At 34.7% G+C, this 15,229-nt stretch overlaps 1 protein-coding gene across 16 annotated transcripts in view; it reads left to right on the top strand.

The window, feature by feature from the left end:
* Positions 1 to 15,229, top strand: part of LOC147759279 (tubulin polyglutamylase TTLL5-like) — a 30,113-nt gene that overhangs the window by 5,266 nt on the left and 9,618 nt on the right. For 8 of the 16 annotated variants that reach the window (XM_086998396.1, XM_086998400.1, XM_086998401.1 and 5 more), the window contains 19 exons: positions 201 to 331; positions 920 to 1,002; positions 1,156 to 1,225; positions 1,684 to 1,768; positions 2,248 to 2,349; positions 2,748 to 2,839; positions 3,485 to 3,592; positions 3,738 to 3,819; positions 4,011 to 4,072; positions 4,291 to 4,379; positions 4,563 to 4,595; positions 5,628 to 5,657; positions 6,414 to 6,443; positions 7,513 to 7,679; positions 8,114 to 8,176; positions 11,581 to 11,631; positions 11,897 to 11,942; positions 12,738 to 12,767; positions 14,859 to 14,988. In XM_086998396.1, the coding sequence (XP_086854522.1) occupies positions 201 to 331; positions 920 to 1,002; positions 1,156 to 1,225; positions 1,684 to 1,768; positions 2,248 to 2,349; positions 2,748 to 2,839; positions 3,485 to 3,592; positions 3,738 to 3,819; positions 4,011 to 4,072; positions 4,291 to 4,379; positions 4,563 to 4,595; positions 5,628 to 5,657; positions 6,414 to 6,443; positions 7,513 to 7,679; positions 8,114 to 8,176; positions 11,581 to 11,631; positions 11,897 to 11,942; positions 12,738 to 12,767; positions 14,859 to 14,988 (1,484 nt within the window). Of the gene's footprint in view, positions 1 to 200; positions 332 to 396; positions 584 to 919; positions 1,003 to 1,155; positions 1,226 to 1,683; positions 1,769 to 2,247; positions 2,350 to 2,747; positions 2,840 to 3,484; positions 3,593 to 3,737; positions 3,820 to 4,010; positions 4,073 to 4,290; positions 4,380 to 4,562; positions 4,596 to 4,873; positions 4,937 to 5,627; positions 5,658 to 6,413; positions 6,444 to 7,512; positions 7,680 to 8,113; positions 8,177 to 11,580; positions 11,632 to 11,896; positions 11,943 to 12,737; positions 12,768 to 14,858; positions 14,989 to 15,229 lie in introns of those variants that run through there. The other 8 variants (XM_086998403.1, XM_086998394.1, XM_086998391.1 and 5 more) reach the window with 8 other exon arrangements.

Below are 15,229 nucleotides of genomic sequence, written 5' to 3'. Positions count from 1 at the left end.
TTTTCTTTTACGCAATTATAATTGACCTTTAAAACTGATATGAGCTATATAAGAGCTTATTCTTATTGGTACATTTTATGATAATCATATATTTGTTTTAGCTGCTAGAAGAAAGCATTTTTAACACCTCGAATGTTGTCTTTCATATTGTCTTTCAAAATGTTCATACTTTGACGAAATGCTTCTCTCTGTTGCTTAAGGTCTTATGAAATAACAAGAAAGGATCGACTTTTCAAAAATATCCAGCGTATGCAGCACACCAAGGGACCGAAACATTTTGACTTTGTCCCTCCTAGCTTTATTACACCGGGGGAGTTTCAGGACTTCTGTAGTAAGTATTTTGACTTTGTGTCACTTAGCTTTATTACACCAGAGGAGTTTCAGGACTTCTGTAGTAAGTATTTTGACTTTATGTCACTTAGCTTTATTACACCAGAGGAGTTTCAGGACTTCTGTAGTAAGTATTTTGACTTTATGTCACTTAGCTTTATTACACCAGAGGAGTTTCAGGACTTCTGTAGTAAGTATTTTGACTTTATGTCACTTAGCTTTATTACACCAGAGGAGTTTCAGGACTTCTGTAGTAAGTATTTTGACTTTATGTCACTTAGCTTTATTACACCAGAGGAGTTTCAGGACTGTGCAGTAGGCAGGCTGTTTAATTTTTACGTATACATGCAGTTTATATGTGAAGATAATTGAAAAAATAGAAATGAAAAAGTCTGAGCCAAGATTGAAATGATAATGCAAGCCATTGCTTTTCATGAAAAATGTCAAAATATATGAACTAATATGTCTGTGATGACATGTCTTTGCAGATGTTGAATGTTTTTAAGTCATCCAAATGTAAGGCGCCATATAAGAATCTTATTATTATTATTATTATTAAATTTAAATGGAATTATCTCCCTCTTTCCAGCTTACTATTTAAAAGACAAGGGACCATGGATTGTGAAACCAGTTGCCTCATCTCGAGGCAGAGGCATTTTCCTCATCAATCATGTAAGTGTATTGTTTGAGAACTTGTATTGAGTGTAATGTGCTTTGTTGACAACATGATGTAAGCTTAAACTATTACATGACAGTGTTGTTGTATGTTAATAGTAGAGATGGAGAATCAAGGCTAATATGAAATTGATTTCATCTGTATTTTAGCCGGAACAGGTCCCGCTTGATGAAACTGTGATTGTGTGCAAGTATATCCCAAACCCTTTGCTGATAGATGGTAAGTTTTCTGCCCAAGGCCCATAAAAAGTTGGCGCTTAGATTTGTTTCATAAGCCAGAAGCAGATTCTGTGCTTCCACAGTGCTTACTGAGGTTTTAAATTGTAACACTTGCTGTGCTATGCTAGACAGCTGTTGATAGCCGGTTTTCAATATTCATAGAAAATATAGAAACTAGTTATTGATATGTATTTTATTGATGATGGTACTGGTTAAAATGTAAAGTCAACAGTGATGCAGTTTTTAAGAACTTAAATCTTTTTTCATCACTGCAATAAATTCTTCAATACGTTCTCTTCTGTAGGCCCTATAGTCAAGTAGGTGCAGTTTGTTCTTGAAGAAAGTTAACAAGAGGAGGAGTAGCCTATTTTCTTACTTTTTATCATTCCTGACTTTTAAAAAGTTATATGCTGTGGTATAAAAAAATGACATGATTTATTGTTGAATTTTATCTTTTAGGGTTTAAGTTTGATGTCAGGTTATATGTGGGGGTGACATCCTACGACCCTCTGTTGATTTACCTGTTTGAAGAAGGTCTTACAAGGTATGTGTATACCTTGCAGTTTTTACTCATTTGATTACACCAAAATTGTTTTATTATATTTTCTGATGTTCATTATAAATACACATAAAAGATGATTCCAGAATTTTGAAATGTGTGTTGGGTTCAAATCAGAAAGTAAGTTTTTATTGGTGACTAATAACCATTTCTCTTTAAGACAATAAAATGTTTGGATGAATTACATGTTTGTAATGATTATTTACTGCTTAAGGTTTGAAAACTCTGATAATTGTACATATTTGTACTGGTATTGGCCATAAAGTGACTGTCACAGATATTTTAGTATGGATGGTGACAATGTCAGAGTCTGAAAAATGATCTTCATTGTAAAAAATTTTGCTTACCTGATGTATTTTTTTCTAATCCACTGTCAGCACACTTTCCCCTTTATTTATGATTCTGTCAAAGAATAAAACTTCTCATGTTCCTGATAATGATTGAACTGATAACTGTCATTGTAGGTTTGCCACTGTGAGATATGACAAAAATGCCAAAAGTCTCAGGAATCATTATATGCATCTTACAAACTACAGTGTCAACAAGAAGAGCAAAGACTATGTAGGGTAGGTAGATCATACTTGTAAGGTACGTCAAAGGGGAAGTGACCAAACATACCACCACACTGCACTTGTCAGTCTACCCATATCTTCCAATCCTGTGAAAGCTTTCTTGATTTTACACTAAGTCATGAGACTTTAGGCTCTACTGGATGACTTTCTTTTGTGTGTGTGTGTGTGTGTGTGTGTGTGTGTGTGTGTGTGTGTGTGTGTGTGTGTGTGTGTGTGTGTGTGTGTGTGTGTGTGTGTGTGTGTGTGTGTGTGTGTGTGTGTGTTTCCTGGTATCTGCTGACACTAGCTATGAATGAATCTTAATACTATGTGTTATGTTTAACTAGCTGACCAGGCATATTAACCAAATTAAGAAGTGTTTATATCGTTGAGTTGATTCTTTTTTTTTCCAGGAATGATGACCCTGATGTTGAAGATTATGGCAATAAGTGGTCCATGGGTGCTATGTTGAGGTATCTGAGCTCAGAGGGGTATGACACTACAGGTAATAATAATAATAATAATAATAATAATAATAATAATAATGATAATAATAATAATAATAATTGGTCCATGGGGGCTATGTTGAGGTATCTGAGTTCAGAGGGGTATGACACTACAGGTAATAATAATAATAATAATAATAATAATAATAATAATAATAATAATAATTGGTCCATGGGGGCTATGTTGAGGTATCTGAGTTCAGAGGGGTACGACACCACAGGTAATAATAATCATAATAATAATAATAATAATAATAATAATAATAATAATAATTGGTCCATGGGTGTTATATTGAAGTATCTGAGTTCAGAGGGGTACGACACCACAGGTAATACAAGAAAAACAGTTTTTATTTAAGAAATTTGTGCTTTGTATAAACCAGATGTCATGTTAAAACATTTCCTTACTTATAAGACTTGGTATGGTTCATTTTCCATGATGTTCATATGGCTTCTACTTCAGTGAACACTATTGGGTGTATGGTAGTATTAGCTAAGCATGAGTGAAATATCTAATGTGGGTCAACTTCTTCATGTTTCAATTTCAAAGTGTGTCCGATGTTTTATAGACAAAGCTCAGGGTAAATGTATTGGCCTTAATTCTACTGAGATTAGAACAATAATTGAAGGCTTTTGTTTTCCAGCTCTGATGATGAGAATAGAAGATGTTGTGATCAAAACCATCCTCTCGGCTGAGATGCCCATTGCTACTGCTTGTAAAATGTTTGTGCCATTCAAGGGAAATTGTTTTGGTGAGTGAAAACTGGTGGTATTTAAAGTTTTGTAAAAGGTCTCCTGAGAAGTTAAGAAATAGTACTTAAGTTCTTGTTGTGAAAGAGTGGACTAAGAAAGGCACATTTTGATATATTTATAAATGTCATTTTGTAATATTTTCAGAATTATATGGGTTTGATATTCTGATAGATTCTAACCTCCGCCCCTGGATCTTAGAGGTTAACCTTTCCCCCTCCCTGGCATGGTAAGTGTGTGGAGAGGCTCTGGTGTATGGAACGTGATTCCGTGATTTTATTTATTTCTGCCTTCCCTGGTTATTTCTTGCAGATTGTGAAATACTTCTAACTATTGAAATTAGAATTTTTTAACCCTTTGGCATTGGATTTATGAAACTGATATGCAAATCAAAAGAATACTTCTGTTTTGATATTTTAGTGATTCTCCACTGGACTTGAAAATCAAGGGTCACATGCTGTCGGATCTTTTCAGTCTAACAGGTAAGCTTTACAAGATTTCCCATGTTGCAATTAGGGGCCAGTCTTACTGTCTAAATTTGCTTCTGAATGTCATTACATTGAGGTTAACTTGACTTTAATGTGAATTTAAAACAGATTTAGTAAACAAATACTGTAAAAATTGTGTTAGATAATGTCCACATGCCCAGGTTAGCCAAACTCGTATGACACAGTAGATATCTGGTATTTGTTATATTCAGGCTTTGTGTGTCATGATCCTATGGTGAGGAAGCCAGCACAGAGTAACAGAAATCAAGATGTTCAGAATAAAAACCCTGCTAGAGCTCAGGTAAGGCTCTTGTCCTGTAATTTTCTATAGAAGAGAAATTATTCTAGAATTCCCTTAGTATTACAACTGTAGATGGATTCAGAAAAAAAGTGTCGTATAGAAATTAGACAATTACATTGTTGGAAAGCATCCCCCCAGGACATAAGAATGTGACATGTTCCCACCTTGTCATTTGGCTGTCAGAAGAGGTTTATTACTCTCAAAGTGGATCTCAAGGTAAACCCTGTGTTATCCTGCACTCAGTTATTCTAAATGTCCGTATAGTTTTGTTTTCAACACTCCACAGTCATAACATGAACTGCAATGCACTGCATGGGGAAGCATATATAATCCAGCTTGAGACAAATTCTATTCAAAGTTGCAACTTATTTTCTTTTGTGTAGCATGATCAACGTTTTCTAAAATTTATTTCCAAAAGTAATGGTAACAATTTTTTTCATCAGCCTTTAATTTGTAAAAATAAATTAATCCAAGTTTTCCATGTGTCTGCTCAGAGCACTATGTTAAGAAGACGTCGAGGGGGAGACACGTCAGACAGTGACAGCAAAGATTCTGTGGTATATCTTGTGTGGGATACAACGTATCTTGTGTGGGATACAACGTATCTCATGTGGGATACAACGTATCTCGTGTGGGATACAACGTATCTTGTGTGGGATACAACGTATCTTGTGTGGGATACAATGTATCTTGTGTGGGATACAATGTATCTTGTGTGGGATACAACGTAGCTTGTGTGGAATACAACGTATCTTGTGTGGGATACAATACCATGTGTGATGGAGTGAGCACACGTGTGTTTGGGGTTATTTTGTTTTCAGATTAACAATGGCTGATGATATTTTATGGCAGTTTGATCTAGATGTTTTAGCTCGTTATAATGCACACTGCATGCCTTTCGATTTACGTTGAAAAATAGGTTGCCCAGTCTTAACACAACTTACAACTTGATCACACCTAGAGGAATAAAATTGGCGTAAAATGTTTTAGAGCACATGATGATAAAAAGAAAATAATATGGTACTATTTGACATGAAATGGATAATGCCAATTAACGTTCTGAGCTCTTGATATAAACTAGGTAAAACATTTTAAAATTGAAAAAATATTCAAAATGTATTCTTATTGTTTGTTAAATAGAAAATGTGAGTACAACAGAAGTATTCACCAGCCTTTTGTATTCATATTATAAAAAAATAACTAAAAAATAATGAATTTGAATGATGTGTGTTCTCCTGTTACTTTCAGTCAGCGCGACCTCCCACGAGGTCAACTGTGGTAAGGTCAAGGTCACCACCTCAATAACTCCTCACTGTTTTCAAATGTTCAGTCCCAACCTACTAAATGAAATTATTTTGTTACATCTTGTGTCATGGTACACAGATATTATTATTTTATTATTCTTAAATTCCTTTGTTAAAAACTCACTGCTTTTATTTTCTTGTCCAATAACAAGTTTCATCACAACTAACCACCAGAATGTATCCCTTTACCCTGTTTGTTTGCCTTTTGTTTTTGCAACTTAACTTTCGGCTTTGATTTTATCCCCAGAAAAATCTCCATGAATCCCAGGTTAAGAGATATGATACTTTTTAATATGTTTTGAACAAATATTAGGAAAAAATGTGGATAAATTCACATATATTGTGATTTACATGGCACAATCCCACCAAAAGTGTAACACGGGTCTGAAAGCCATTTCTTAAAAGCATCGTAATCTTTTTAACATAATCTTTCATCTTTTTCATTCACCTTTGAAAAATTTTGCTCTTAAACTAAAAAAACTTTTTCACATTTTATCTCACTGTCCATTTCTTGTACTGTGTTAGCATCATAGTCATCATCATCATCATCATCATCATCATCATCATTTAAAGGGGTATTTAAATTGTGATTGTTCTAGGATAGAGAAAAGGACAAATATATAGTATTTCAATGTGTAGTGTTGTACTTTCAAACTGTCCCAGTTCTCTCCCTCTGTAATAAAACCTTCTCCACCCTAACATAACTGATGGTGTGTGCTGTGTTTTATAGCGACAGAGATCTGGTTCCTCAACATCGCAGGTTTGTAAACAACTGCACCATTTTAACTTCACTGCACCTACCCTGAATGTAGATAGAAAGTGGAGAGGTATCAGTTCACTTGTTTCCTAATCTGAGCTTTTTGATACGTGCATAAGATCCCCCCTTCAGTTTGCCAAATTGAAAGTAAAGCTGCAAGCTGTATTGCAAGTTTGTAGGCCCAGAATTTTCATCTTGTCATATTATACAAAACTCTGTATATAAAGCTCAGGTTAAGAACAGTAGTGTATGATACTCACAAAGTTTTGTAGATGTTAGCCTCACATTAACTCTGTTATATCTGGTATTGGTTTATATTTATGACTACACAAAGAATTGGCCATTATTGCACTTTCTGAACTTTTGGACTTATAATGTTTTTGCTCCTTTGGATATTCTTCTTTATTGAACAGTTTGTCAAAAATGCTATTAAAAAAATATTTTATTGATTGTGTTTATCTAAGTTTGCCAATTTCTCAAAAGGTACTTGTTATTTAAATGTAGAAGTCTGTTTGCTAAATTTGAGTTTTTTTGCCATTAGATAGCTGTTCGAATTTCAATTAATTTATTGTACTGTGATGAATTTTGAATGTTCCTCTTACTAAGTCCATTTTAATCAGCTGTAATAACTTTCACATTGCACTAAAATGTTGTATTTTGATAAGTGAGGGATAGTATCATTGTGCTATTTTTACCTGCTGTTGCATGGTTAAATATTTCTGAATTGATATTAATTCATTGGGTCAAAGTATCTTTCTTATAAATGTGACTAAGTAATGTCAGAAGAAATTAAAAAATCTAACTGCATGTAGGAAGTAGAGCAGTAAAAATTTACAAAATATGACAAATGTTTTCTGCAAATCTTTTATACACAGGTTCAGAAAGTTTCACCAAATGCAGCCATTTTGATTTAATATCTTGAAAAGAATTTCCTTCAACAACACAGCATTAATTATGAATAACTAGCTGGACCTTGTAATAATGGTGTTTTTTAAGGACAAATCCTGAAGCAGCGTACCATGCTGTGTGAGATAAAGAAGAGAGTATTGTACGTAAATTGTCTTACTTCCAGCGTACGCGTCCCCAGTCAGCAGGCTCTGCTGGCGGCAAGGAGTCAAAGGGAGGCTCTGGGTTGTCAGCTGAGGATGGGCGGACACTGCGCAGAGTGAAGGAAGAATACAGCAGGCGCGGAGGTTGGGTCAGAATATTCCCGACTGCGGACTCATGGGATCTTTACAGGTAAACTTATAGAGACATACTCATGGGATCTTTACAGGTAAACTTATAGAGACATACTCCTGGGATCTTTACAGGTAAACTTATAGAGACATACTCATGGGAACTTTACAGGTAAACTTATAGAAACAAACTCATGGGATCTTTACAGGTAAACTTATAGAAACAAACTCATGGGATCTTTACAGGTAAACTTATAGAGACATACTCCTGGGATCTTTACAGGTAAACTTCTAGAGACACCTGCTGTTTTGAATTTGAAGCTGGCTGTTGATAAGATTCAGGTCTCTTGGTATCTTCCTTTCATAATGTCAGATGTGGTTGTCATAATTTTGACATTTATATCACCAGTTACATAGTATCACCTTCTAATTCAACTATCTGGAATGGTAAACATTCCTCTCTGTGTATTAGTAGGTGTTGTTTTATTATTTCAGTCAGTTCATGGAGTTTAGTACCACTTCCAACCTGATGCTACACCAAAGGCTCTACCCCTATAGGTAAGCAGTATTATTATTTTTTAAATTTTAATTTTTTTCCCCTTTTTATGTACAGACACAGATGTGTCTGTACATATAGCCGTCATCTGCGTCTGTTGTCGCCGTCGTTGCTGTCGTCGCCGTCGTTGCCGTCGTCGCCGTGCACTTTTACCGATAACACGATAAGTGGAAAACTGTTTTTTCTTTTTGTTTGAAACTTACAGAACTGATGAATATTCATAATACGCAGGTTGAGTTTGAAAATCAGCATGATCGGGTCACTTATAGGGAATTTATGCTGTTTTTTCACTTTTTTATGCATATATGCAGCACCGATAACACGATAAGTGGAAAACCATATTACCTTTTGGCTTGAAACTTACAGAACTGATGAATATACATAATACGCAGGTCAAGTTCGAAAATCAGCGTGATTGGGTCATTTTTAGTGAATTTAGGCTATTTTTTCTCTTTTTTTTCAGCATATATGCAGCACCGATAACACCATAAGTGGAAAACCATTTTACCTTTTGGCTTGAAACTTACAGAACTGATAAATATTCATAATACGCAGGTTAAGTTCGAAAATCAGCACGATCGGGTCACTTATAGGGAATTTATGCTGTTTTTTCACATTTTTCAGTATATATGCAACACTGATAACACAATATCAGAAAAACAGATGGGCCAATTGTCATTATACTCACAGGAGGGGCCAATCTTACTAAAACGCAGGTTGAGTTTGAAAATCAGCATAATCAGTCCATTATTTTAGAAGTTATGCTGTTTTTTCACATTTCCTCACATTCAATTCTTAGGCATGTTAACAGTCTCATTATTGAACTAATAAGATACGTAAAAGTGTTTGTTTGACATTTCCTACATCTTTACAACATTGTTAGTTGATTTTGTAAAAATGATGGTAAACTTGTTATCATGTATTGTGTAATAAAGTGTCAAAAATGGAAATAAACTCATATCATTGCAGTTTGTCAGATGCATTCATCCACTATGTTCAGAATCTCAGAATGGAGGAAGTTGGACATTTAACACTGTTCTATTGATACTTTTCCCATCTCATCAATTTTCTTCATTGGTCATATAAAAATGGCAGTAAACTGTTTATTTTGTTTTATGTTAAAAAGTGTTAAAAATGGAAATAAACCCATTTCAGAACAGTGCTGTCTTGTTTACATTTTGGCATTTTCAATATGTGACTTTGAAGTTCCATGGGCCTGAAGACTTTTGCTAGTTACATTTTCTGAATAACCATGATACTAATATTTTATAATTAAAAATTGATGGTCATTATGCTGTAAAACATTATGTAATATTGCATCAAAATTTGAAGAAACCCCTATTTTGGGCACTGCTCCCATGATGACCATTTAAGGAAAATCATGTCACTTACTGTTCTCAAACTTATAGGAAAGAAACATAGGACTAAAATACAGTTTCAGTAGGCATTTTTATTATTAAAAATCGATGGTCATTATGCTGTTAAGCATTATGTAATGATGCATCAAAATAGAAGAAAACACAATTTTTGGTGCTGCTGCCTTGATGACCATTATGGGAAAACCGAGTTACTTATGACTGTCAAACTTTCAAAAAAGAAACACAGGACTAAAATGCAGCCTGAGTTAGAAAAGCAGTCTAATTGGCTTCTTTTTCTGGAAGTTATACATTTTAGTGTAATATTCATTATCTTTTTGGCATATTCATTGTGGGACTCGGAGCTCCCATGGACATGTCAATAAACAAAAATTGGTGATAATTATTCTCTAATTTATTATGTAATGTTACATCAAAATTGACAACAATCTTTTTGCACTGCTACTGCAAACATTATGAAAAGAAAACTGTGCTACTTATTATAATTTTAAACTTACAAGTACGATTTTTAGGATTGGCCTTCAGCTCATGAGAAAACCAGATCTATTGGATTATCATGTTTATTGTATTTATGCATTTTTTGTGAAATTTTCATTTTTCTCATTCTGGCACTTTCTAAGTATAAACTTGAACTCTGATGGGCCTGGAGCCTTATGCTTTTACTTTCGTCTGTGTTACCTGTTGTGCATAAGTTGATGTTGACTGTGCAGTTAAACATAATGTATTATTGCATCAGGATTGGTAGTCTCCTATTTTGGGCATTATGGTTTTGTGCTTTTCTTAAGGTGTGACTTATGGGCCTGAAGACCTTTGAGTGGGTCAGTCTGTAAATTACCCTTGGGTATCAGTAGATTAATTTCAGAGTTATAAAGTCATTTGCTTTAATAGGCCATTAAATGAGATTACGTAAAGCACACTTATTGATATTTCCCTGTAAACTCCCAAAGGTAAAGCTCTCTGCTAGATTAATAATAAGGAAGCAGTGATAATTATGCAGGTAAATTTTGTTTAATATTGCAAATAAGTTTTAAATATATATATATATATATATATATATATATATATATATATATATATATATATATATATATATATATATATATCAAACTGGAAGATTAAAAGTTTGAATAGCATCTTCATTGGAATTATATTTACCTCAAGCTCTGCCAAGGGGGTTATATTTTCACCCCTGTTTGTCTGTCATCCACATAACACAAAAAGTTATGGACCGATTTTGCAGAAATTTTCAGGAAGTGGGCCAAAGAGGACAATGATTAATTTTTGGTGGTGGTCCAGATCAATAATCAATCAATTATCAATAATAATCAACAATTGCTGCCTTGGCAGAGGTCTGCACTCTCAAAGTGCTTTTCTAGTTTTGTTGTTTTCCTTTATAATTTTTTCTCAAACACTTCCATTTGTGACTTTTAACTCTCATCTGCCTGGGGCTCTGCACATTTTCTGTATTTCTACATTAGCAGTTGTATTGTTTTTTATGTCTTTAAACATTATGTAATATTATTTTATGCACTGTCATCATTTTTCAAATATTGAGACTTTCATCATGTGAATTTGAACTCTCATGGTCCTGAAACTGTAATCTTATTGAAGGGGTGGATTGAGACCATCTTCTGGGTCTTCTGGAAGACAGTCAGGTTATTAAGTTTATATTGACTGGTATCTATTTTTTTCTGTTGGAAGACCATCAAAATGGAGGATGGATCAACATAGATACTTTGTAATACTGTCAGAAAATATCTCTGGGTCTGCTCCTGTTATTGACCATGTTACCTGTTGTGCAAGATTAAAATTCAGTGTTGACCGACAGTGCTATTATAAGCATTATTTATCATTGCATCAAAATTGACAAAATGACCTTTTTTGCATCTTTATTTTCTGTTTTTTGTCTGTACATTTGACAGCTTTGCTGCCTTGTTTCCTTTTCTTTTAATCTTAAGTCCAGTGTGGGTTTACAAATGTGCTTTGGAAAAAAAACCTAACTAGATATATATTGTTGTTTACTGTTCCAGGCACCAGGTACAGGGGAAGTCAGGCTACTCTACACAGACATCAAAACTCAAGTAAGTGGTTGGACACTCATGTTAATACATGTATATGCCTGTTTACACACACACACACACACACACACACACACACACACAGTCTTTAGAACAAGCAATTGTGTTCCTTTACATCAATATGTTATGTATTGTTTTAGTCCACAGTACTCTACACCATTTGGTGTATAAATAAGAAACTGCTTTAAAAATTGAAAAGAAAGGCAACGGGGAAATTGGATTCAGAAACATAGAAATTGTATGAATTCAGAACCATTGTGTACTTCAGGTCAGTCCATATTCACAGTGCTCCAAGACCTATTCTTGGATCCGAGGTGAGTGAAGATTGTGTGACTGGGAATTCTCTTCAGAAATTCTCTCTCTTTAGATTATGTAGTACATTACACTTGGCAACAGCGCAATACATGAATCTAGACTACACAATGCAGTAGTTCACAACATATTAGAATGTAGTGCTCAGTATGGTTGACTTACTATAATAATAGAACTGAATAGATTTGGCTGATGATCTCAGGGACATTCTAGGCCATGGAGGGATTGCCTTTGGAAAAAAGGTTCTAAGATGTTTGAGAAAACGGATCAAAACAGGATAAGCCAGTGCTCATCTTTTGTTTAAATACACAATTAAAATGGAATAACCCATTTTGTGGCCTAAAGAAATGCGCCTGAGACTGTAGAATTCACATGTTAACTGTGTAAGAGAATCTGGCCGAGGGGGGTAATATAGCCGAGGGGGGTAATACAGCCGAGGGGGGTAATACAGCAGAGGGGGTAATACAGCAGAGGGGGGTAATACAGCAGAGGGGGGGAATACAGCAGAGGGGGGGAATACAGCAGAGGGGGGAATACAGCAGAGGGGGGGGAATACAGCAGAGGGGGGGAATACAGCAGAGGGGGTAATACAGCAGAGGCAGTGTAGTATTTTTCTAGCTGTCTTCATATTTAGATGGAAACAGCTTTAGAGAGAATTACATAAAGCTCTTGAGGATAACAACTCATCTTTTGGTTTAAATTCTATATTTGAGCCTCAGAAAAAGACTCGCCTGCCTTCTAACAATGCATGATGTTATATATCTGTATTTTTTGTCAATAATACATTTGTATTTTAGGTCATCATGAGCAAGATTAAAAATATGAAGGTATACATCTGTTTAAATTTTCAACATATTATTCATTAAGAATACCCTGATGAAAATATGAGCAAGTTCTTTTTCATGTCACTTTATAGCTTTGAAAGCTTTTGGATTGCTGCATATTTTTGCATCACTGTGTACGTTGGGTATTCTTTATTGTGTTGTAAAATTTTCAAAACAGAATGAAGAGGTGTGATCCACGTTGCTTGCTTTTTATACATGTATATGCATGTATCCACATTGGAATGTATACATGTGAATACATTGATATGTGAAATGTTGATAATCCATGTGGCACTGGTTATGTTCAGGTCATAGCACAGATTTCCCAGTTTTGACATACTGACTTGAAATATGAACTGAATTAAGCTTTATGATATCAACTGAGCAAAAAAGAAATGAAGATAAGACTATAAAAGTTATTTTGCACTATTAGAAATCACGAGAAAAGAAGAAAGTTTGATCATATTTTTCTACCCAAAGATATGAAATAGAAAAGATTTTCACTCAGAATAAAATTAGTGTTTCATAATTAAAGAAACTAGTATATCTGGATCAGTTGAACAAAATGTCTAGTTGTGTTGATGCCCAAGTCTCATATAAAAACAATTTTACATTGGCATTGATTCTAGTAAAACCCTGTTTCCCATACCTGGCTTAAAGCATTATTTAGAGAAGGTACAAGTTTCCCCTTTACTGTAGCTAGCTTTCCCACCTTTGAATGACCAAGAACCACCATTGTATGACCAAGAAGACATGGATGAAATAATATTGGCTAACCTACTAGGTAGAGATGACTATGGGATCCTGGTTATCCAGCTTACTATAATAATGTTGGCTAACCTACTAGGTAGAGATGACTATGGGATCCTGGTTATCCAGCTTACTATAATAATGTTGGCTAACCTACTAGGTAGAGATGACTATGGGATCCTGGTTATCCAGCTTACTATAATAATGTTGGCTAACCTACTAGGTAGAGATGACTAGCTTATTATAATAAGCTTGCTTACATAATGATAAATACTCACTATTATTATTACTATTTTAAGAATAATAGATATATGAACTTAAGGAATATTAACCTAAAGCATTCATTAATCAAAGGAAAGATGGAAAGTATCTCTAAGATTACATTCACAACGAGTTGAGCCAGGCTTTACAAATCCTGGGCACTAAATATGGCGGACGTACATGAAAGAAAAACCGCCTAATCTTTTAATAGTCTCTCCGCCTCTCACACGCCTCCCCATGTGTCGTCCCAATGGAGCCGAGATTTAATGACTTTCCCCACGCAGGGACGACGTGTGGTGAGGCGTGTGAGAGGCGGAGAGACTATTAAAAGATTAGGCGGTTTTTCTTTCATGTACGTTCGCCATATTTAGTCCCCAGGATTTGTGAAGCCTGGCTCAACTCATTGTGAATGCAATATAACAAGATTAATTTTAAAGCTTGTCTATGAAAGACTTATTTACTTTATTACTATATAGTGCTTTTCTAAAGCTTAGCTTACAAATTTACAAATTTTAAATAGTTTTTAGAAGTTTCTCCAGATGTGTATAGATTAGATTCTGAAATTCTTTAGTGAATAAGGGAAGATCATTTGTTATGCAAAATGCAGATTTTTGTTAATGTGTAAAGGATAAATGTTTGTTATGCGTTGCATGTTCATATCATTGAAGTTGAGCATTCATAAGATAAAAACACAGTTCACAGACTTTTGCATGTTTTGCATGATATTTCACAATGTTCCTGAATACTAACAAATTATTCATACTTCTCTATACAATACTGACAAATCTGCATTGTGAATGAAATATTCATATACCCCCGGCTCTAATTTTTCTACAGATCATGAAACAAATCAGTATAATGTCAGATTTTATTTTCATTTATTTGTACATCAGTCTCAGTCATTTGTATATAAAATTTCAACTCATCCACGGTACATTTCTATCAACACAGACCAGCAATCTGTTCTACCATTCTAATATTTCAAAATGGACAATATGATGTGGAACAAGTAAGTCATTTGGGGATGTTTACTCCGCCATCTTTTGCTGTAAACTAACACCAGGTGTCTCTGTATGTCTTCAGTTTGAGGAGCTCCTGTCGCATGCTGTGAAACGTGCCCAGCAATATGAAAGGAAGTTGTCGACAGGGACAAAGAAGAAAAGACGTGTGACAAAGAGAAGACCATCATCTGGGTGTCCTCAAACTAAGAAGGGTAAGGATGGGTGACACTTGTATCTGTTGTACTGGAAATAGTCCCTCCATCTTTATCTTGATAGCAGGAACTGTACCACTTAATTCCCAGGCACCTCAACCCGTGCTGATCACTTGTCAGTCAACAAAACAAGTTCTTTGATTAAGATTAATCCACAAATTGATAACAGCTTGAATCTATTTTCCTTACATTTTATTCAAAGTAACCTGTATGAAAATTGGGTTTTAATCATTCATCTCTT

This window comes from Lingula anatina, unplaced genomic scaffold (assembly GCF_051362555.1).
Source record: "Lingula anatina isolate TDL-2025a unplaced genomic scaffold, LinAna3.0 unanchor82, whole genome shotgun sequence".
Taxonomy (NCBI): domain Eukaryota; kingdom Metazoa; phylum Brachiopoda; class Lingulata; order Lingulida; family Lingulidae; genus Lingula; species Lingula anatina.
Note: the sequence above shows the minus strand (reverse complement) of the source record. Positions and strands in the feature narration are given on the sequence as shown.